General features: G+C 37.9%; 1 protein-coding gene and 1 non-coding gene across 2 annotated transcripts; one reads left to right on the top strand and one right to left on the bottom strand.

Annotated features, from left to right (window-relative positions):
- Nucleotides 1-5,097: 5,097 nt before the first annotated feature.
- Nucleotides 5,098-5,169, bottom strand: Trnah-gug (transfer RNA histidin (anticodon GUG)). Its single transcript has one exon. It is a non-coding gene; the product is annotated as a tRNA-His (tRNA).
- Nucleotides 5,170-5,251: 82 nt separating this feature from the next.
- LOC139730978 (pre-mRNA-splicing factor SLU7-like) lies at nucleotides 5,252-19,586 on the top strand. Its single transcript, XM_071641857.1, has 15 exons — nucleotides 5,252-5,368; nucleotides 7,175-7,389; nucleotides 8,267-8,417; nucleotides 9,122-9,202; nucleotides 9,806-9,970; nucleotides 10,296-10,364; nucleotides 11,250-11,381; nucleotides 12,451-12,548; nucleotides 13,399-13,466; nucleotides 14,258-14,397; nucleotides 14,892-14,948; nucleotides 15,896-16,000; nucleotides 16,525-16,722; nucleotides 17,360-17,581; nucleotides 18,016-19,586. Exons 2-15 carry the CDS (start codon nucleotides 7,229-7,231, stop codon nucleotides 18,205-18,207), a joined length of 1,839 nt encoding a protein of 612 aa, XP_071497958.1. The 5' UTR covers nucleotides 5,252-5,368; nucleotides 7,175-7,228; the 3' UTR covers nucleotides 18,208-19,586.
- Nucleotides 19,587-20,144: the final 558 nt, after the last annotated feature.

The raw sequence follows: 20,144 nt of genomic DNA, 5'->3' as shown, positions 1-20,144 counted from the left end.
GAAGACTGAGCAAGTTTTCACTAAAATCTATCCGAAATGACCTACATCATAATCAATACTGTATAAATTTGCATGAATTATTAACATGTAGATCTCCTAAAGAGCGTCATGGAAGCAACTGCCGAGTCCTGCGGACCTACAGTCAAACTCTTGGTGAGTGAAACGTTAAATTCCTGGTGGTAATCTAAAATCTAAAAGCACGTCTCGATCTCACCTCATCATTCGTAAGCACGTACTCAATGTTTGATGATTTAAAGGCACATATCGATGTAGTGGGTGTAAGAAATAGAAAAGAAGTGGGTCTTGATTTCATTGTGTGATAATTCAAATGTGCAGCCCCATCTCAATGTGTGATGATTCAAATGCCTGTCTCAATCCCAATGTGTACTGATTAGCATGATTAGAGCACATCTCGATTTCAGGTTATTGTAACTGATATGACATCTGTCCTCTGATGCAATCTTGTGTATCAGTGCAAAGTAATTGGAATTGGTCTGTAGACCTCAGTTATCTAAATATACTGATTACAGGTGGAAAATGTTTGTTGCGTTTTGTGTTTTGTGTTTTAGCAGTTTTTGTTTTTCTCCTGGCTTTTATACTTGCTACTATGTCTGGGTCGTCATTGTTGTAACTTTGTTCCCAGAGATTTCTTGACATCGTTAACATCAAAATAGGCGCAAAATAACTTCAACTAGTTGGGGAATTGGATTGTCGGTATTTTCTTGACAAGGTTTTTGACATATTAAAATAAATATTTCGTGAAGTTTCTTATCATTTTTTCCTCCTCTTGCGAAGGTTCCGCTCCCTGTTTCTCTGAGTGCTGGCAAATCGTGGGGACGTCTCCAAGCAGCTTAATTTCGACTCGTATGGAAAGATAACGTCAGACATTCGAATGCTTGTCTTCAACTTTGACACTTCGCTACAGACTTAAATTTATGCTGTTGCACTTCTTAGATTACCTGCGAAATTTGTCAGAAAGTGGAATAGCATACTTGAATTCGTTTAGGCTTTTCCGAGGGAAATGTATTCTTGTTTATTCTACGTACTTTGTAACACTGATGATTCAGAGTACTCAATGTAGAAGCATCATTTCTTCAAATTAAAGTGTATTTCATTTTTCCACTCCTAATCTGATGTCTCTCTCTCCGTTGAGAGTAGGATAGAGCAATGAACATTTCGTTATTATCGATGACTCCTTATGTAGAGATTTTATGTGTGAATTTTGACATCTTTAATGGGTATCAAATTGTAATTTGATATCAATTTGCTGTCGTAAAGGATCCATGAGACTAAATGTTATAATACATTACGATTTTGCTGATAGGTTTGTCAAACAGTCGGCTTTACGTCTGTAATGGAGAGCGGCAGTGTAATCATCTCCGACATAGCGCGAATATGAACAACGTCATGAATTATATGTATTGCACTTTTGGCTGTCTTCAAACAGAAGCATAAGTTACCAGTGATAATTACATAGTGATGCGGATACAGAATATACCTTCACTTGTTTTAAACTAAGTTCTGAATATTTCTGGTACAATATTGTCATGTGGCATTTGATACCTCGTATAGAACTAATGTCTCGTCAATCGCGTCACATATGCCTATACATGTATGTGGACCTATACACAGTTGACAGTTATCAATTGTGCTTTAATTCTGGGCTTCGGAATCACGTGAAAAGTATGACTAGTAAGCTGCAAAACGGCTGACTCATTAATACCAGTACAGGGGATGAGCAAGTTTGTTATATGATGTAGCCTCTGCAATCGTTGTACATATGACTCAATGGTATTCAAGGAATTCCTTCATGTAATAGCTGTTCATTGAATTATATTAGTATACATGTTTAATGTAAGATTCTAAGAGATGTGTCTGCTTTTTTCTTCACATGTGCCGATAAAACCGTATGATATGGATAACGGTTGAGATAAGTGCATTGAAGGACGGTGGTAATATTAATGACTGATGTCAGAAAATTGAAATTGGTCAACTATTATATCATTATGCAAAGAAGTTATTTCATTTTACCTGAAGGTGCTCAAGTAGGGCTTACAGCTTTATTCATGTTTCACCTGAATTATTTGGTTTAATTCATATCTAAACGGATGTGTTCGCTCAATGCCTTTCTTCGTGGAATACTTTGCAACTGCATGTATGCCAAGTGAAAGCGATAAGCCAGTCCATTCTGTTGAGACGACCCAAGTAACTGAATACATGTATAGGATGAGTTATATTCAGATAGTGAGTACATGTTCCTCTGTAAATATTGCACTTCCAAACGAGAAGTCTACTTTGGAATAGAATGCCGTATGTTTTTCGCTTTTACGTTTCGGTGTTTGAGGCGTAGGTAACAGGCGAAACGTAATCAGTTTATTTGCATACTATAAATGTCGCACTCTTGATACAAAGTATCCCTCCTAGTTTTCGCTCAAATTATAGAAAATCATAATTATCCGCGAGCTACCTCACACACCATAATCACAGCAATCCCCGGGACTATAGAACCTTGCCTCATAAAAGAGCGATGTTAATTGCTTCTCTCGTTTAAATTGTGTACATACATGATTAACAAAGTGTACATGCATCTGCCCTGCTTGTACAGGTGTATTATTCAATGAGTTCTGTTGATCTTTATGGTTTATTTTCTCAGTGCAACTGTACCGTATGTCCCCTGCCCCCCCCCCCAAAAAAAAAAAAATACAACGGTGCCCTCCGCAACGGTAGCTTTAAAAATAGTGAATCAATCCAAATGCAATTCCAGGGTATGAAACTATAACTCATTGCCTATACATCTTACAGAAAACCCCATTCGATTTGCTTCAGTGGTCAAAGAGAAATGAGGGTTTTTGTCGAGCATGTCAGAAATCTCTTCCCTCCAAGTTCTGTCTATTGTGTTCACACATTAATTTCCATTTCCAAGAGCATCCAAGTGCTAAACTTGGAAGAATCAGACTCATGACATGCTTTACAAAAATCCACATTTCTCTGTGACCGCTTAACCAAATTGAATGGGGTTTTCTGCAAAATAGAGCTAAGATGTTATATTTCAAGACCCTGAAGTAGCATTTAGACGGTTTAGTCATATTGGGTGTTATCAATGCGAAAAGTGGATTGTAATTTTTTGGGGGACATACTGTATGTTGTACTGTCTAGAGTTAATGTAGGTTAATGTAAGGTAGGCCTATATATTTTTATAGCTGACATGTGGACGAGTAGAGTGATCTGTATCGACGTTGTTTTTGATTAATACAAGGTCATTATTTTCCCGAATAAGGTCATAATGTTCCCGATTAATCTCGTGACGTCATTTGCCCAAGGAACTGCGTTGATACTGTACCACCTAATGAAACATATCGCATTTTGGCATATTGCATCGATAGATGGCGTAGATCCTACTTTACACAAAGGAGAAGGTGATATTACTGAATGAGTGGCACAATGTATCTTATTCTTCGTGGAAAGGGCGCTTTCAGTTGCACAGCACAGATCTTTGAGAGGAAGTACAGCAGTGACTGCAGCCGCAAAATAATGTCTGTATCAAATACACTGTAGTATGAATCTACGCAGTAATAAAATAAAAGGTTGAAGATTAGTAGGAAAATAAAAATAAATCATTAAACGGGGTATCGCACCCCGCCCCACTTCGCTTGACTGTTTCAAAATGTGTCTGTTGTTTAAGAACTGTACTTCATTGTAAATATACTAGTAATGGAAAGTTATGATTCGATTTAAGAACATATTCGGAAATCAAGTCGTGATAAAAATTTCAGTATTGACAGAGTCATTCGGTGATCAAAAAGCAAACAAAACCAAATACACTGTATATGTCAAACTCACGGATCATAGCAACATTAATTTACAAATAAGGCAACACAAAAAGTACGGCGCAATTTCATAAAACTGAACATTAACCTTAATATGATTAGATGGAGGGGGGGGGGATAGATAAAGCTGAAAGGAAACCAAAGCCCAAAAATAAATACTGATTTAGAGAAAGCGGCGATATTAGCATACCAGTGTAGGCCTCGAACAATCCGTTAAAAAGTTATGAATTTTTACAGTTTCGGCGCCGTCATACCTGGATAAGGAGACTACTACACTCCATGACATTATGGACAACAACATAAGTTCAACATATTTTCACTTTTCCAGTATAATCAAAGTGCACATGACTTGCTTCTTCAGAAAGCAGGGGAAATGTTACCCTTAACATAACAAGTCGATGGAATGTGTACTTTCATGAAAAAAAAATTGTGGAGATCTTATATTTTCTATATTATATCGTCCATAATGACGTCATGAAGTGTAATCCAGTGTAGTCTCAATATATGCTATTATAGCTGTGAAGTACAAAGCGATTGCCGAAACGATAGCCAAAATTTGAATGAATGTATCATTTATTATGGCCTACATAAGGCATCCTAAGTCCAATATTTTCCCTACCAGTCCTTCCTTTTTCCGTCTGGAAATATTTCTGTCGTACCATCATATTCAAGTAGCTGCATGCTTGTTCTTACTTGGATAATTATTACTGTATGCATCTGACTGTATGTAACAATAATTAGTATGCAAAGTGTTGGAGGTAATGATATCATCAATTCATTTCTCCATTTTTTGTTCTTTTTGGTTTAAAAAAAACCGATTCCACCCACCGAGGAGTTTTAAAGTGTTTGGAGCTCCTTGCACCCACCATTGCCCACGTTATTGTATTAAAATTATTGTAACAATAATTGATGAGAAAGGTACATAAATTATTTCTTCTTTGTTTTGACGACCATTAAATGAACGTTTTAACCAATTGTACCAATTAAAGCATCACCTGTATCAAAACAGACGTCCGAAAGCATAAATATAATATGAAATACATGAATACACACACACTGACACATTAAGACAACGCAAAATTTGACATTACCCCCTTTTTGCCTTTCCTCCCCCCCCCCCCTCGAAAAAAAAAAAAGAGAAAAGTCCTACACACATGCTCCAATTTTCTTCTTCTCAAGTGCCATAAATGAACTACAGAACTTTGACATTTTACACGTTAAATAACATACAAGTCAAAGCAAAAACAGCAATGAGTAGTATAAAAAGTATTGCCGAGACCAGGATTCGAACCTGGGTTATTGCGGCCACAACGCAATGTCCTAACCTCTAGACGATCACGGCGCACCATTCAGAATGGATGCCGAGAGGCGGTGTTACGTGTGTTTTAAAGTAACGAACTGGACAGTGAATGTACCGAAATGGATGTAGTGTACGATCTTGTGGCTACATGCTAATGATAATTATACTGTATACAACTTGTTATTGGGTGCTGCGGATACGGTGTCGTTTTACGACGCAAACGATACGACGCACGAGAAACGTAAGTGGTAACTATATTCAATATCCCCGTATTCCTTGTATTTACCTGCTGACGGTAATATAAAAATGAAGGAAGAAATTGCATGTCTTGTTTCGCTGTCTTTGTTTAGATCAAAAGCCGAATTTGGCGTGTCAGATCTTGATATCGACGCACTCCATAACCTGTTGGTAACGTAACTCAGTCCCACTCATTCATATTTGTGTTTGTAGCATTGCTCACGCTGCACTGTCGGTAGAGGCCAGGTAATTTATATCTGTCGTTATCTAATTTGTTTATTGCAAGTCTGTATCATCACCCTGGCACACGGGGGATGAGGTACCGATGATATAGGGCCGTAAAGTGCATGGTTGCCGAGATCTGAGTGAAGCTCAACAAACTAGATCTAAAATTTTATCTAAACCATCTAGAAAACATTTGATGACAGTCTCCTCAACTAACGACTAGACTAGACCCCTCCTACGTGTAAGCCCTATAAATTCATTTAAAACTATTATCCGTAGGCGTAGGCCTACTGACTAAGTAATCTACACTTTTAGCCACTTTGCAGTCCGTTCACCTTTACATGTACGTAGACGTACTTGGCCAACTGAGTTGGCCAAGTTGAACCATGTCTGGAGAAGTAGAGCTTATGAAGGCACTGGTGACCTAGATAGCCCTACGTATGTGGATGTGAGTCATGGACGCTAAGCAAAAATCTAGAGAAGAAAATAGCCGCTTTCGAGATGAGATGTTTCCGTCAATTACTCGGAATACATTGGCACGATCGCAGCACCAATGCATCAGTGCTGGAAGAGATCAGGAGGAAAGTTGGGGATTATGAACCACTGCTGGACATAATGAAGAGAAGGAAGATGCAATGGTTCGGACATGTCACTCGACGGCCAGGTACAGTCACTAGCGCATACGGTAATGCATGGTCAGTGGATGGGCTACAAGCTCAAGGAAGACCAAGGAGGAATTGGGTGGATGATGTGAGGAGATGGGCGGAGAAGCCGGTGGAAATCTGTACGAGAATGGCGCAGGGTAAGGAAACCTGCAGAAGGACATCTCTATTCTCAGTGCCCCAATGGCAGACATGCTACGGGTATGACCTGACCTGACCTTAGACACTAATGCTCATTCAGCAGAAGCATCTATGTAGAACTAGTGATAAAATTTACTGCTACTTGGTCCACAAGCTTCAGCCTATATCTCCAGTGATCCTATGCCAAGTTATGGATGTGTTCCTGGTGCACCTCAGAAGAATGTAATTTTCACAGCACAACTATTAACAACAGCAGTCATGTCAGAGGTCAAGGGCAGGCACAAATACTGTAATCAGCAGCTCCAGCTTCCAGGATCAGGAACATAACATCTTCCTTGGGCGATATTTCATCACTTGATTGGATGGGACAGCCAGAGTGATTGATCTACTACCGGTATTAATGAACTCCACCAGACTTGTTGACAGAGATGAATCATTGCTATCTTTTATTACTATGAAAAAAAGAACTTCAAGTAGTTCTATGTGGTTCATTTAAGCTGTTAGGTAGTGTTTAGTAAGTTTTCCATAGTCATGTGTAGATCATGACCCTTTTTGTGTGGTTGTGTGGTATGTGTTGCACAAAACAAAAAGAGATTCTGTACCTTCAGGTGTTTTGGGAACAGTTTTTTATACATAATCATAGATGTTTACAGACTAATTGAATTCTAATTGTTAGTTTTGTTTGTTTGTGCATCATTCTGATTTGCCCTCAAACCAATTTTACACTGAATAGGTGGGTATGTTAATAATTTGGTTACAATGCTGTCATATGTTTATTATAGTGCTCACAAGAGGACATCCATACTTGAAGAGGACAGGTGTTGACAGAAAACACCATGTCTTACGCAAGGGCAACGCTGCCGTCAGTGGCGGCCCAGTCCCACAAGATGGAGGAACCAAGCCAGGGCAGTAAACGAGAGGACTGGAGGAAGGCCAAGGAACTGGAGGAGGCTCGAAAGGCAGGCACAGCCCCTGCCCTTGTTGATGAAGAAGGAAAGTAAGTGGATGCAGCCTTTTTATGTTGAGTAGCAAAGACCAAACAACTATGTCATGCAGGTGTTTGTTGTGCATTTAAAAAAGTGCTGTATATAACATATTTCACAAAATGCAACTCGTAAGTGACGGTAAGATAATTTTCAAGTGGATAAATTTGTGATCGAGAACCATAGTAACAAAATGACAACTGAGTATACTGACTATTCACGAACCATATACGCAATTTCCCACCCTGGAGATGATGTACTGTGCATTTGTGTTACATGAAAGATAATTTTAGCATCTTATAATTTCGAGCATATCTTTCAGTTGAATTTAAAGTTAATTAGCACAGAAAAATATCATGGCATAGACATTACACTGTTCTTTCTGTATTATGCTCCAAGGTCATTATATTTGATTATGGTCAGAGGTTTTACAGTGAGATTATAAAGTCAAAGTTTGATAATTTATTTAATGTCCGAAATAACTATACTGTGATTTATTTCATCAAACAAATGTAGTTGATAATGATGACAATTCAGTAATTAGATATGGGGCAATATTTTGTGTGTTAGTGAATGGTTTTATTGTGATTGGGTAACCCTTCATAGCCCTCTGCACCTGGGAGGCCCAAGATATAATAATGCTGCATATTTTGTTTGCTGTTAGTTATCAGAATCACATGATTTTATTCAACAGGAATATTTAAGATGATGTCCAGTTTTGAATACTCACATAAATGTTCATATGCTGATGGATTGGCCTGGAAAAAAAAATCAGGTGAGGAAATACTAAGTAACTTTGAAATAATATACTGTTGATGTTAGCCTTAACACTGGACATGGCTTTAAGAGGGAGAGATTTTTACGGCAACTTTGCATTCACTTTTCTTCCAGGGACATCAACCCCCACATCCCTCAGTATATTGCCACAGTCCCATGGTATGTTGGATACGATGTGCCAACTCTGAAACATCAGCGTCCTCAAGATGAGAAGCAGAAACAGTTCTCTGCAATCAATGAGTGGTACCACAAGGGAGTCAAAGATGTGAGTAATGTGCTGTAAGGATGCAGCCTTTCCTTACACAAGTGAGAGAACTTCAACATCTGTTTCTTGTGATGATAGCATTTTATAAGTCTACATGATGCTTTGAAGAAATGTTTCTTTTTTTGTCCCAATAGGGTTAATGTTTTATCAATTGTAGTTGACATCCCCATCTGTGATTCAAATGGCACACAGATGGAATATTTTAGATAACTTATTTGTTCATCAATGGAAACAGTAAAAAAAAAAAAGTTTTACCTCTTCTTTTTTAACACTCCACCCATGATTTTGTCTAGTCCTAATGGCTCTACAGAATGGTGATGGAAATCTCTGAATTTCCCGTGAATTATTGTCTTCCCTACATCGGCACAAGCGTGGCTAGATATAATAGTGCTTGAAGGGGTGATTTATGTGCCTAATTACTTCGTTTTCTTGTCAGCTTTGTTGTGGTATACTCATACTACACAAACAGGTAAACAGGTACCAGAAAATCATATTGGCCCCTAATCGTTTGCCTTAAGGTACAGGCTATAATTAGCACCAGTATCAACCCAGCATATTGTGTCATGTGAATTTAGATTATGAACCTTTGTAGTTATTAATTCTTGAATCCTCACAGTGCTGTAAGTGTGTGAATAATATTTTGTAGTACAATTAACATTATTGTTTTTTGGGGGGTTTTTATGTGTTTTTTTTTTTCCGAACAGGGCTCGGTTGCAACAAAGTTTAGGAAAGGAGCATGTGCAAACTGTGGATCCATGACACATAAGAAGAAAGACTGTGTGGAGGTGAGATTTCAGTGAAACACTGCAAAGTGCTTATAACAAAGAATATCTTTTTTTGACTGGAGTCAGTAGATTGTTGGATATCCTGTACTAGATAGTAGCTACCTTAAAGTAAGTATTATTTCATGTTGCATTACTGCTCTCTTTTCTTCCAACAATCATTCATAACCAAATGATACAATGTGTGTGCTTGTTTTGTATGAAGTATTTGCCATGTTAAAGTAAATATGATCCCTGATGAACCATATCTTTTTAAGCACAATGTGAGCAACACAGAGAGTAAACAAATTCCATAACTGTGTACATTGTATGCATAGAATAAAGGTGTGATGCAAGGGAAAGAATAAATGTTTCATGGTTCCAGGATAGTCTGCACTTGGTTTCAGCAGCATGTTGTTGTTCAGCAAGACTCAGTTCTTGAATTTGGAGTTGACACAAGGCGGTATAGATCACGTGGTGCGTTTTTCAATAAATGTGCCTCGGCACAATCTGCCCTGCACAGGGAAGCAAGTTAACGACAATCTGCCATGCGCATGATGATATATGCTAAAGCCGAAAATTAAAAGAGAGAATTATCCTTCTTCCTCATTGGCATGACACATTCAGAGACCACGCAAAGTTGGAGCAAAGTTTACAGGAGAGTTCCTTGCACCAGATGAGCACATTCAGCCCACTCTCAGCTTTGACTATGATGGCAAGCGAGACCGCTGGAATGGATATAATCCTGAAGAACACGAGGCAGTAATTGAAGAGTATGCCAAGATGGAAGAGGTTAGTTAATGAACAGTGTATGGATAGTGTTATCTTTCTCTACCCAAAACATATTCAAGGTGGTGAAAAAAACAAACAAACAAACAAACCATCAAACATTGAAATTATGTCTCTAAATAATGAAGTACTTTGATTAAATGTATTCTTTCAATATATGTATTTCTGTACAGCTTTTTGTCTTGAAAGTAAAAATGGTGACTCTACTTTTTAAGATTCTACTGTATTGTCTCATTGATTCATTTGATTTATTAGTAAATTTTGCTAGAGTGTGAATAAATCATGAGAAATATAACCATTGATATTTCTTAAATATTTTTATTTACAGGCTAAGAAACAGCTCAAGGCCAGGAAATTGCAAGATGAAATGATTTCTGGAGACATGGAGAAAGCAAAGGTACACACTAATGTAGAAACACTGCTCTTCCATTTACTTCACATACATCTTGTATGTGCAAGACTGTGAAGGTTATGTACGCTTGCCTAAATAGGCAGAAAATAACTATACTACACTATACTATACTATACTGCAGTTTTCCTTTGTTGGATCATTGTCCATCCTTGCATGCCTTGCCCATGGGTAAAGATAAACTGATGAAGCAAAACTTTTGTTTCCCCAAGCCCCACCCACCCCAACCCCCCCCCCCCCAAAAAAAAAGAAAACAAACAAACAAACTGACAAATTTTTGTAGACAGTATAAACTGTAGGTTTTCTTGCCATTCTGTTGTCGTGCCATTTATTTTGCTGTAATTATGCCTTTCTTTGATTCTCCCCTCATATGGTATCATGTAGTCTCATAAGTGTATTGAAATAGTGGAAGCTATTCATCTTAAAAGTGAACCATAAAGTAACAGAGATGATTAATAAAATAGCCTCAAATAAACTAAGCAGTATCAAACTTCTTTATGAGTCAGTTGTAATTAGGAACTTCATTTCCATTTATTCATCATTTATAGCCTGAACTAAAATTGTATTGCCCTCTTCTTCGACTCGGGCAATACAATTCTATTTCAGGCAATAAATGCCATATCCCCATCAAGGCCAGTCCATATTATATTATTGTTTGTATGACATGATACTGCATGGAATTTCCCCCTGCAGATTCTTATCACCAAACAGTGAAATCTGCCCATGGATACTCTACTAAAAACACCCCCCCCCCCCAAAAAAAAAAAAAAAAGAAAAGAAAAAAAGAAGAAGCATGAGATGAATAGACTTTGTCTTAGAGACACCACTAAAAATGCTGAAAATAAGGAATTTGAATTATTTTTCTATCTGTAGGATCATGACAGTGAAGACAGTGATGCTGATGAGGACAAGTACGCAGACTCCTTTGACATGCCTGGGACTAACTTTGACAGCAAACGCAGAATTACTGTTAGGAATCTCCGCATTCGGGAAGACACTGCAAAGGTGGGTATGCTATGATTCAATTATTGTATGTGATATTTAAGGCATAATACTCTTCCAATCATGGAAGCACACATTTACCTCCATCATTTTGTTATTTTAGGATCTTATGCTGCCAGTGCTAGAAAAAGATAGTATGTATTATATTTTGGCTCAAAAATTTATCCTCTGATTGGTTGAAAGAGTTTCATGTGATTATAGGTATTTTCAGCTATGTCAGAATGTTGGCATATTTGGCACTCCATGACGTACTATTTGCAAAATGACATCACTTCTATGACAACATTTTGAAAATGGTGTACCATTTGCAAATTATGTCACAAAGCAATTCTGAAATTGTGCACAGCTTTTTACCATCACTCTGTGAAATGTAACATTTCTAGCAAAAACAGTTGTGGTGCCACAAAGCAATTTTGACATTGCGCACTGGTCGTTTCGTCAGTCTGTGAAATGTATCAATTTCTAACAAATCAGTTGTGATATCATAAAGAAATTCTCGCATTGTTCGTACCCTCACTCTGTGAAATGTATCATTTGTAAACAAAACATCACAAAGCAATTCTGACATCGTGCGCTGCTTCAGAGTTAGGGTCTGTAGCCCTATGTAGGGTTCCTTGACAAGATTGCATCCACCACACAACTTCTCGCCTCTCATTTTCCCCTATTTTCCCTTCTTTTGTTTAAAGTTTTGATTCAAAATATAAAACAAATAAACTTCACCTAATTCTGAGTTTATTGTAAATACTATAGGCCTCTGTGGTGATAGTTCTTTTGGAGTCACCTCTGCCCATAGTTTTAACCAGAAACTCTCAAGGCAAAGTATATTCGTATCATATAAGAATGTCGTCACAGAGGAAGTTGATTTGAGTTAAAGCAGCTCCATAAATCCAGTGGATATAAGAGTGAAAAGTCTAGAGAAACAAGAAGTGATATTAAAGTTCTGACAGTGAAAAGACTAAAATTTTATTTGATCATTTGTTTTACAGTTTACTTTGCAGTGAGCTAACCAGATGTAGTAAAGTTCTTTTGTTTTATTTTGGTTGTTGGTTCTTATTTTGTCCTTACACTACAGTATCTGTACAACCTGAACCCGAATTCAGCCTACTACGATCCCAAGACAAGATCAATGAGGGAAAACCCCTTGAGGGAGACAGGAGCTCAGCCTGATGAGTAAGTAGAGTGGCACCCATGTCATTATGGCATACAGTATATGCCGAATATTTCGCAAGATTTTCATTTTCACAAATTTCGTGAGTCAGGTGCTATTCACGAAATGAAAGACACGCAAAAATACTGACTGTGATCATGCTATGAATGTGACGTACAGGTATGTATTTCTCCGTCCGGAACAGAACTCCACGATCGCGAATTTAGCCACTCGCAAAATTGTCAGGAAGTTCTGATTCGTGAAAATGTAGACTCGCTGAATGTATGGCATATACAGTACCATGCTTAGTCCTGTCAGCACATTAGTTGGTGACAAAGTAATGTACACTACACACCAGTGAAAGTTTTAGACAAATTAGACATGTCTTAGCTGTTTCAAACTAATTCTTATTTTGAACAGTATTTCTTTCTTCAAGTATCCAGGGTTTACAGTAGCTGTGATCTTGTGGTCCATGGCCACAAAATATTGATGTCCAGTCACCAAATTGCAAAGAAAAAGGTATATTTTGGTGGCAAATGTTTGAGCAATGGGGATTCGAAATGGATTGATATGGTTCCTGTGTACATTGGACCACCAAAATGTGAAATCTAACTAGACATTAGTGGCTCAAACGCTCCCTCAGAAAAAAAAAAAAAAAAAAAAAAAAATTAGTGTTGAGCCCTGCATAAGCTATGATTCTCTATAAAGAACGAAATTAAGAGACTGTTATTATTCCAACAGAATCACATGATGAAAATGGCATTTACAAGTTCCCGTATGATGCATAAGTAAAGAAAGATGGTAGTCATTGTTAAACAAAAGTTATCACATAGTAGATGATATGTCATTTGTGTGTTTGTTTGTAATTTCTAGGCTGAAGTATGCAGGAGACAATTTCATCCGAGCTGGAGGAGATACAGTCAATATGGCCAAAGCACAGTGTAAGTCTGTAGTGTTTATTCACACTATATTCTTATAAATGCATCATGAAAGAGGCGCAGAATTCATTATGATTTTTGAAGGCCGTAGGTTAAAAATTCTCAAACCTTATCTCACCTTCTATTCACAACTTAATCATAATATACAGGTTTGCACTATTGCAGTTGGTTTGAGAAGCATTGATGTAAATGTAGCTTAAACAACAATGAGAAAGTGATTTGGTAAGGGTATGCGTGAATGAGGATTCATTCCTTCTTGGAAAGGGATTAAAGTCAGTCCTCACTGTCAAAGGTCATGAACAATTGATTCTTTTATACAAAGTGAGTTGCCTGAGAGGGTAGAAGCTTCCCTATTAAGTGAGTGTGGTGGTAACATTATTCTAGCTTTTTAGTTTTACCAGAGGCAAGGGCTCAAGTGAGTTCTTGAAATGGTTTTCATACGTTTTGTCACCTGTTATTGATACATGTTCATCTTCCTATTTTGGGTTCTCTACAGTTGTCATGGTTGTATCATCCTCCATATTCTGTCCTAGACAAGCTTGAATTATTGCTTTAAAAGATACATCAGATTTGTGTCCATTGACACACAATTATACAGTGAATTTTATGCATTAGTTGTCATAAATCGCTTTTATAGAGAACCAAATACTTTTGTTGGTCTTATAAGTCTACTAACACTAATAATTCCTGAATGTAAGGTTTTTTTAATGGTTGTTGTTTTTTTTTTTTTTTCAAATGCCTTTAAATGTCCATACATGCTGTATTGACTGCAAGCTTTCCCCTTCCCTCCTCAGTGTTTGCCTGGGATGCCAGCAACCGAGGCACTGATGTTCACCTGCAGGCAGAGCCAACCAAGCTGGAGCTTCTTCACAAGGAGTTTGGCAGCAAGAAAGAGAACTTTAAGAAGAGTCAGAAGGAGACCATCTTGGAGAAGGTGCCAACTGTTGCTCAGAAGCTTTGAAATGGATTCAGAATACCAGTAGTCTCCCATTCTTACCTCCTTCACAAAGACAAAAAAGACTCAAAAAAAGACTCAAAATGAGCATTTGATATGGTATTGCCAATGGATCAGCATGATAGAAAAAATGATGTACAGATTGTCAAAATGTTATCATGGTCTAAGATTTCATTGTTTCTTTGTTTTCACATATCACGGGACTATAAATACTTGTGTATTTTACCAACATTCTGTTTAATGTGAAGAACTAATAGGAATGTATTGGTACATTGGCTGTATAAAATTGTCAGATATATTTTTTTTTAATAGGCGTAGAGTGTAGCTTAAGTGATCATGATAAATGGTCTTTATGGTATTTACTACGTATTGCTTAAAGAAAATTTAATGTTTTGCTCTGATCAATCTGTCCATGTACAAGTATTGGAAACATATTTTGAATGAGCTCTTGTTTTGTGTTTCATTTTATCCAGTATGGCGGGGCAGAACATCTTGAGGCACCTCCCAAGCAACTGCTCCTTGCCCAGACGGTAAGTGAAATGTTAACTTTCTTATTGAATGGGAAATATAATTGCTGCTCCCTGCAATGTTGACCTGGTCCAGGCAATGTGATGATATTCATTGTGTATGACCAGCGAATATTACTGATTTAAGCAATGAATTGAAAGAGAGGCAGTAGATCATTGTAAAAGTGGAAATTTTCACGGTGTTGAAATTTTCATGCATTTTGTGCAACCAGAAGCTAGCGCGAAAAGAAAAGCAGGCGAATATTTTTGTGTGCCATATGTTTCAGTAGTTGATGTCTTGATTCCGCAGAATTAAAAACACACGAAACTCTTCTTCCCCGGCCAAGTGCGAAAAAATTAGTCGCGCGAAAATATCCACTTTTACAGTATTGCAGGTAGCAGGACCTGAGAAGATGTCTGTTAACGTATATTTTTCACAGACATGAAATCAAGTGTGAAAGCCTGATACAGACAGATCAGGATGTAACTCACAAGAAAATGCAAAAAAAAAAAAAAAAATACATAGGAGAATAGCACAAATGATTCCTTGTACATTTATTAGTGAGAAATTACATGATCTTTGTGTGATTACATATATCCGACCTTGTATTCCCCACCAATTCAGACCAGTGAGCAGGCAGTACTATTATATGCACAGAGTATTTATTCACTAGTTGCTGATTGTTTTTGCCAGCTGTGCAAACAAAGTAGATGCCTTATAATTTGTGCAGGTTATGCAATTAAAGAATGTAGGAATTGAAGTTTTGCTTATGTAAAATCACTGCCCATAAATCCCTTTAGAGACTTGATGTTGATTCAAATTTGTGAGAAACTAATAATTAAGTAGAAAGGTTACTGCAAAGAAGTTAAGCCATCACTGGAAGTCATGTGAACATGCTGTATGTAATGGGTGTCTTTGGTTATGCTGTGTTGAGTCAATGACATCAATTTATATCCCTCTAAATCCTCAGGAAGATTATGTGGAATATTCAAGACATGGTACAGTCATCAAGGGTCAGGAGAAGGCCAAGGTCAAATCCAAGTATGAAGAGGATATCTTCCTCAACAACCACCAAGTAAGTTTGTGTTCTATATCATGGGCTCTACTCACCGAGATGTTGAAGCAGTGTATTGAGTATCTGTGTTTATGGTCAACCTCTTTTTGATTGATCTTTCTTGTAGCAAGACAACAGCAATGTAGCTGATTATAAGAGCATTTTTTTTAATCCTCCGTAAGCAGTTACAGTTAGCAAATTTAGGTCAGGTTTTGATATGGCATGATTACATAATGTACATGGCAGCCCGTATGTGCAAAGCTTAGTACAGGTGTTTAATCATCAACAGGGGCAAGGCCTTAATCCTTCAGTACCAGATTCAATAGAGACTTGAGAAAATTAGGCAAGAAAGGCCATTGGCAACTGTGTGTGGTTGATTATTATTGTTATTATTATTATTTTTTTTTTTTTGATAAGCCACCTGAATAGCAACAATACTACCTGAAACGAAATTATATTTTCCGGTTAAAATATCTTAACTTCTGTGTACTTTACTAATGAAGTAGAGATAATATCTATTTACCTGATGTTTGCACTTTTTGCAGAGTGTGTGGGGGTCTTACTGGAAGGATGGTCAGTGGGGGTACAAGTGTTGTCACTCCCTGGTCAGGGGGTCCTACTGCACTGGTCAGGCAGGCAAGCTGGCTGCTGCAGAGGATGTGGTGGTCCTACCTCCAGAGGCAGCAGAGAATGGTCAAGAGGAAGGGGAAAAGGAGGAGGAGCCAACCAAGTCACTCATGGAGGTAAGAAGCTTTAGGCTATCAGTAAGGGCAAGCATAGGCAGAGATTCTGGTCCTGTCCACATTTGAAAAGAAAGTCAATTAAGAGTCTTTTTATGTGAAATGAGTAGAAGCTGAAGAGTGTGTTCAGAAACAAATGCATTATATTGAAAACAGAGTGATGAACTGCCATGTCAGGATCACTACCCTGGTATTTAATCTCCAAATCAACAACTGAGAAGTTCATTTGCTTCCTGTACGTATATCCAAAAAGTGTATATGAATTATTGTCTTGGATGAAGTTTAAGTTTTCAGTGTTTACCAACCCTGTGTGTGCTCATGATCTTCGAAGTCATCAAGATTCCATGAAACAGGATTGGCGGCTCCTACTCCATCTTTTTAGTATGTTAACTGGTCTGTTAAAACAAATCAATGAAGTTAACGATCTGAGCTACATTTATCTAACTCCATTTTGTTTCCCTTTACAATTTTCAAAGCAGACTGGTATTCTCATCTCAGAGCATCAAACTTCAGTCTTCATCAACTTAACTGAAAGGCAATCAGTGCACACTAAAGTTTGTAAATCATTTTGTTAAGCACAGTGATAACCCACACAATCCTTTTTTGCAATGTATGATTTCTCTTCCGTTATATCTTGAAGCAACACAAAGAGAAACTCGATGCCGAGAGGGAGAGAAAGAAGGAGAAAAGGAGAAAGAAGAAGCAGAAAGAGAAGGAGAGGAGGAAGCGACGAGAGAAGGAGAAGAAAAAGAAGAAGAAGAGGGGCAAAAGTTCAGATGATTCTGATTCCACAGACTCCAGCAGTGACAGCAGTGAAGAAGAGGAGGATGAGGCAGCAATAAGGAAGAAAAAAATCATGGAGGTATTGCATCTCACAGAACTCTTTTTGAAATTTCATTTATGCATGGAATTTGATATGAAAAGTATCTGGTTATATTCTTATGACATTATTATAATTTCAATGATTGTAACCTCGTACGTAATTTGCTGAAATAATGATAGTTTGATAGTACAGTGCATTCTCATTATAACAGAGCCCTCGGGACTGGCAGTTTTCTTTCGTTATATAGAAGCTTTGTTATTAGCCGAACAGTTTAGTGTACAAAGATATGTAGATGATAATTCTTAAACCTAGATTTTGATTTCATTGTATTTTTTTTTAATACCGTAACTGTGTTTGTTACAACAGTAGTGCATTGTATGTATCTGATGCTATTTGTTTCATGCATAAAAGACATTGTATTTACCCTCGCACAATAATCTTTGATCTTCACTTTGCTCACTCTCCAATCCAAGGCTATGAAACGTCAGGAGGAGGCAGAGAGGGAGGCAGACCGACTCCTAGCCATGGATGAGAGGAAAAGACCATACAATAGCTTGAAGGCCTACGACTCTATGAAGGAACCTACAGAGGAAGAGATGGAGGCTTACCGAATGAAAAGACAACGTATGGAAGACCCCATGGCTGCCTTCCTTACCAAGTATTGATGGAAGAATGTCCCCCTACTGTCAGAGACATGTGTATTTCTGTGAAATATCAGCTGTCAGAGACGTGAATTTCTTGGATACATCAAACATCAGACATTTACATTTGTGTGAAGCATTGAATACCTGCAGGTTTGAAGTCTCCTGATACAGCATTTAAAGATGTGTAGACCCGGAGGTGGAAATGGGTCTAAGCATAAGTGCTAAAGAGGAATCGATAGCATAGGTGTCTGTAGGAAACTTGCGCCGTCTGCCCACGTACACATTCGACTAAACCACCGGGTGTATGTGCCTTTAACTCTCTGGTTACCACAGACTCGTTATTATAGACAATGACAGTAGCATGTTGAGCTGGTGATGCAGAGAGGGTTAAACAGAGTCAGTTATCAGATATTATCATACGGAATTGCCAGTCAGCAAATATGTATACCAAAGCTTACGTTCATTGGCAACGGTCAACTCCAGTCAAGTGAGATTCTTCAGCTGTGTGTTCTATGTGTATAAAGCTGTACAGAATTTATTTCAGAGATTATGAGCCAAGCACTGGAGATGTACATACATTGCCCAGGATCCAAACAAGCAAACTCTGTACCAGGTTGGGCAGTCAAAAACTGACAGTAAATTATTTGTTCTTTCCTGCAAGCTTTGCACAGATATAGACTCCTGTGTCCTACTAAGTGCAAACAAGCCGTGCTTGGCATATGTACATTGTACATCATTCAAGACTGTCAGTCTTTAATAGAGGCAGTGAGTGAAGATTCCCATGACATTCTAACTCTAAGGACTACCAAGTAGTTTGTAACAAGGCTTTGGTCCAAGAAGACAATTGCCAGTCTGTGGGTGCATAGTCATAAGGTCTTGAGTATAATGACCGGGTCTGGTGTATGTTTGGTGTATATTGACCCGTATGGCAATGAAGGTGGTGTGTACGCATGCCATGTTGCCATTCTTCACAAAGCATCAAGTGGAAGAGATATTGTTGCAACTCAGGAATGTTTTTGGCCAAAGTGACCACAATCAACACATCAAAAGACCCAGGTGTGAAGAGAAGAGCTGTGGATCCGTGTTGATGAACATTTTTTTAAACAGAATACTGATTAAGAGTGTATGCCTTTTTTCAGGACCCACTCTTAAAGATTAGTGAAGAAGATGAAATGTTCCTACAAGCTTTCAGATAAATAAGGTCATGTAAGAATACAGTGCACTCCCGTCACAACGAACACGGTTATAACGAAATTTCGTTATAACGAAGTAAATCTTCTGGTCCCAAAATTATCACCGTTAAAGTCTATGGTGCAAAATTCGCTTATAACGAACATGGTTATAGCGAAATTTCCGTTTAACGAAGTCTTTTCCGAGCGCCACAGACAAAGAAAAACAAAAGAAATGTGCTCCGTTCTAACGAAATGCGAATTGCTTTCGAAAATACGCAGCGGAACAAGCATTTATAGCGTCTCTGCATGGGTGAACGCTCCACACCACTGTGTATTCGCTCCTTGTGTCACGCACAGTTTCTGAATGGAACATGCGTTTATTATTGTGATACAGTTATCCCATCACATTTCTCATAGCTTTCCAGTGTATGACGAGTATTCAGCAAACAGAATATGATATATATACGTGGTTTCCTTGTGTCCGTTATATATTGTATTTGTTCGGTTATAACGAAATTTCGTTATAACGGGAGTGCACTGTACATCAATCCATGGAGAAAGAAATTACAAAGTTTTGAGTGGGACAGCAGTCCTAAAAATATTGAAAGCTACTAGTATGTTATTGCTACAATATTCAGAGCATGGCATATCCCTTATGAACTGTTGTGATCAGCAGCAACTTTAAGTGTTGATGGAAGCTGTTGTTGCTATGTGGGGCAAACCTTGGAGAAAATAGAAAGGCAGGCCTTGGCATCATTGTAGTAATCACTGTGATGAATGTACATG

This window comes from Diadema antillarum, unplaced genomic scaffold (genome assembly GCF_040938485.1).
Source record: "Diadema antillarum isolate AM-2024a unplaced genomic scaffold, OU_Dant_1.0 seq00000347_RagTag, whole genome shotgun sequence".
NCBI lineage: Eukaryota > Metazoa > Echinodermata > Echinoidea > Diadematoida > Diadematidae > Diadema > Diadema antillarum.
Note: the sequence above shows the minus strand (reverse complement) of the source record. Positions and strands in the feature narration are given on the sequence as shown.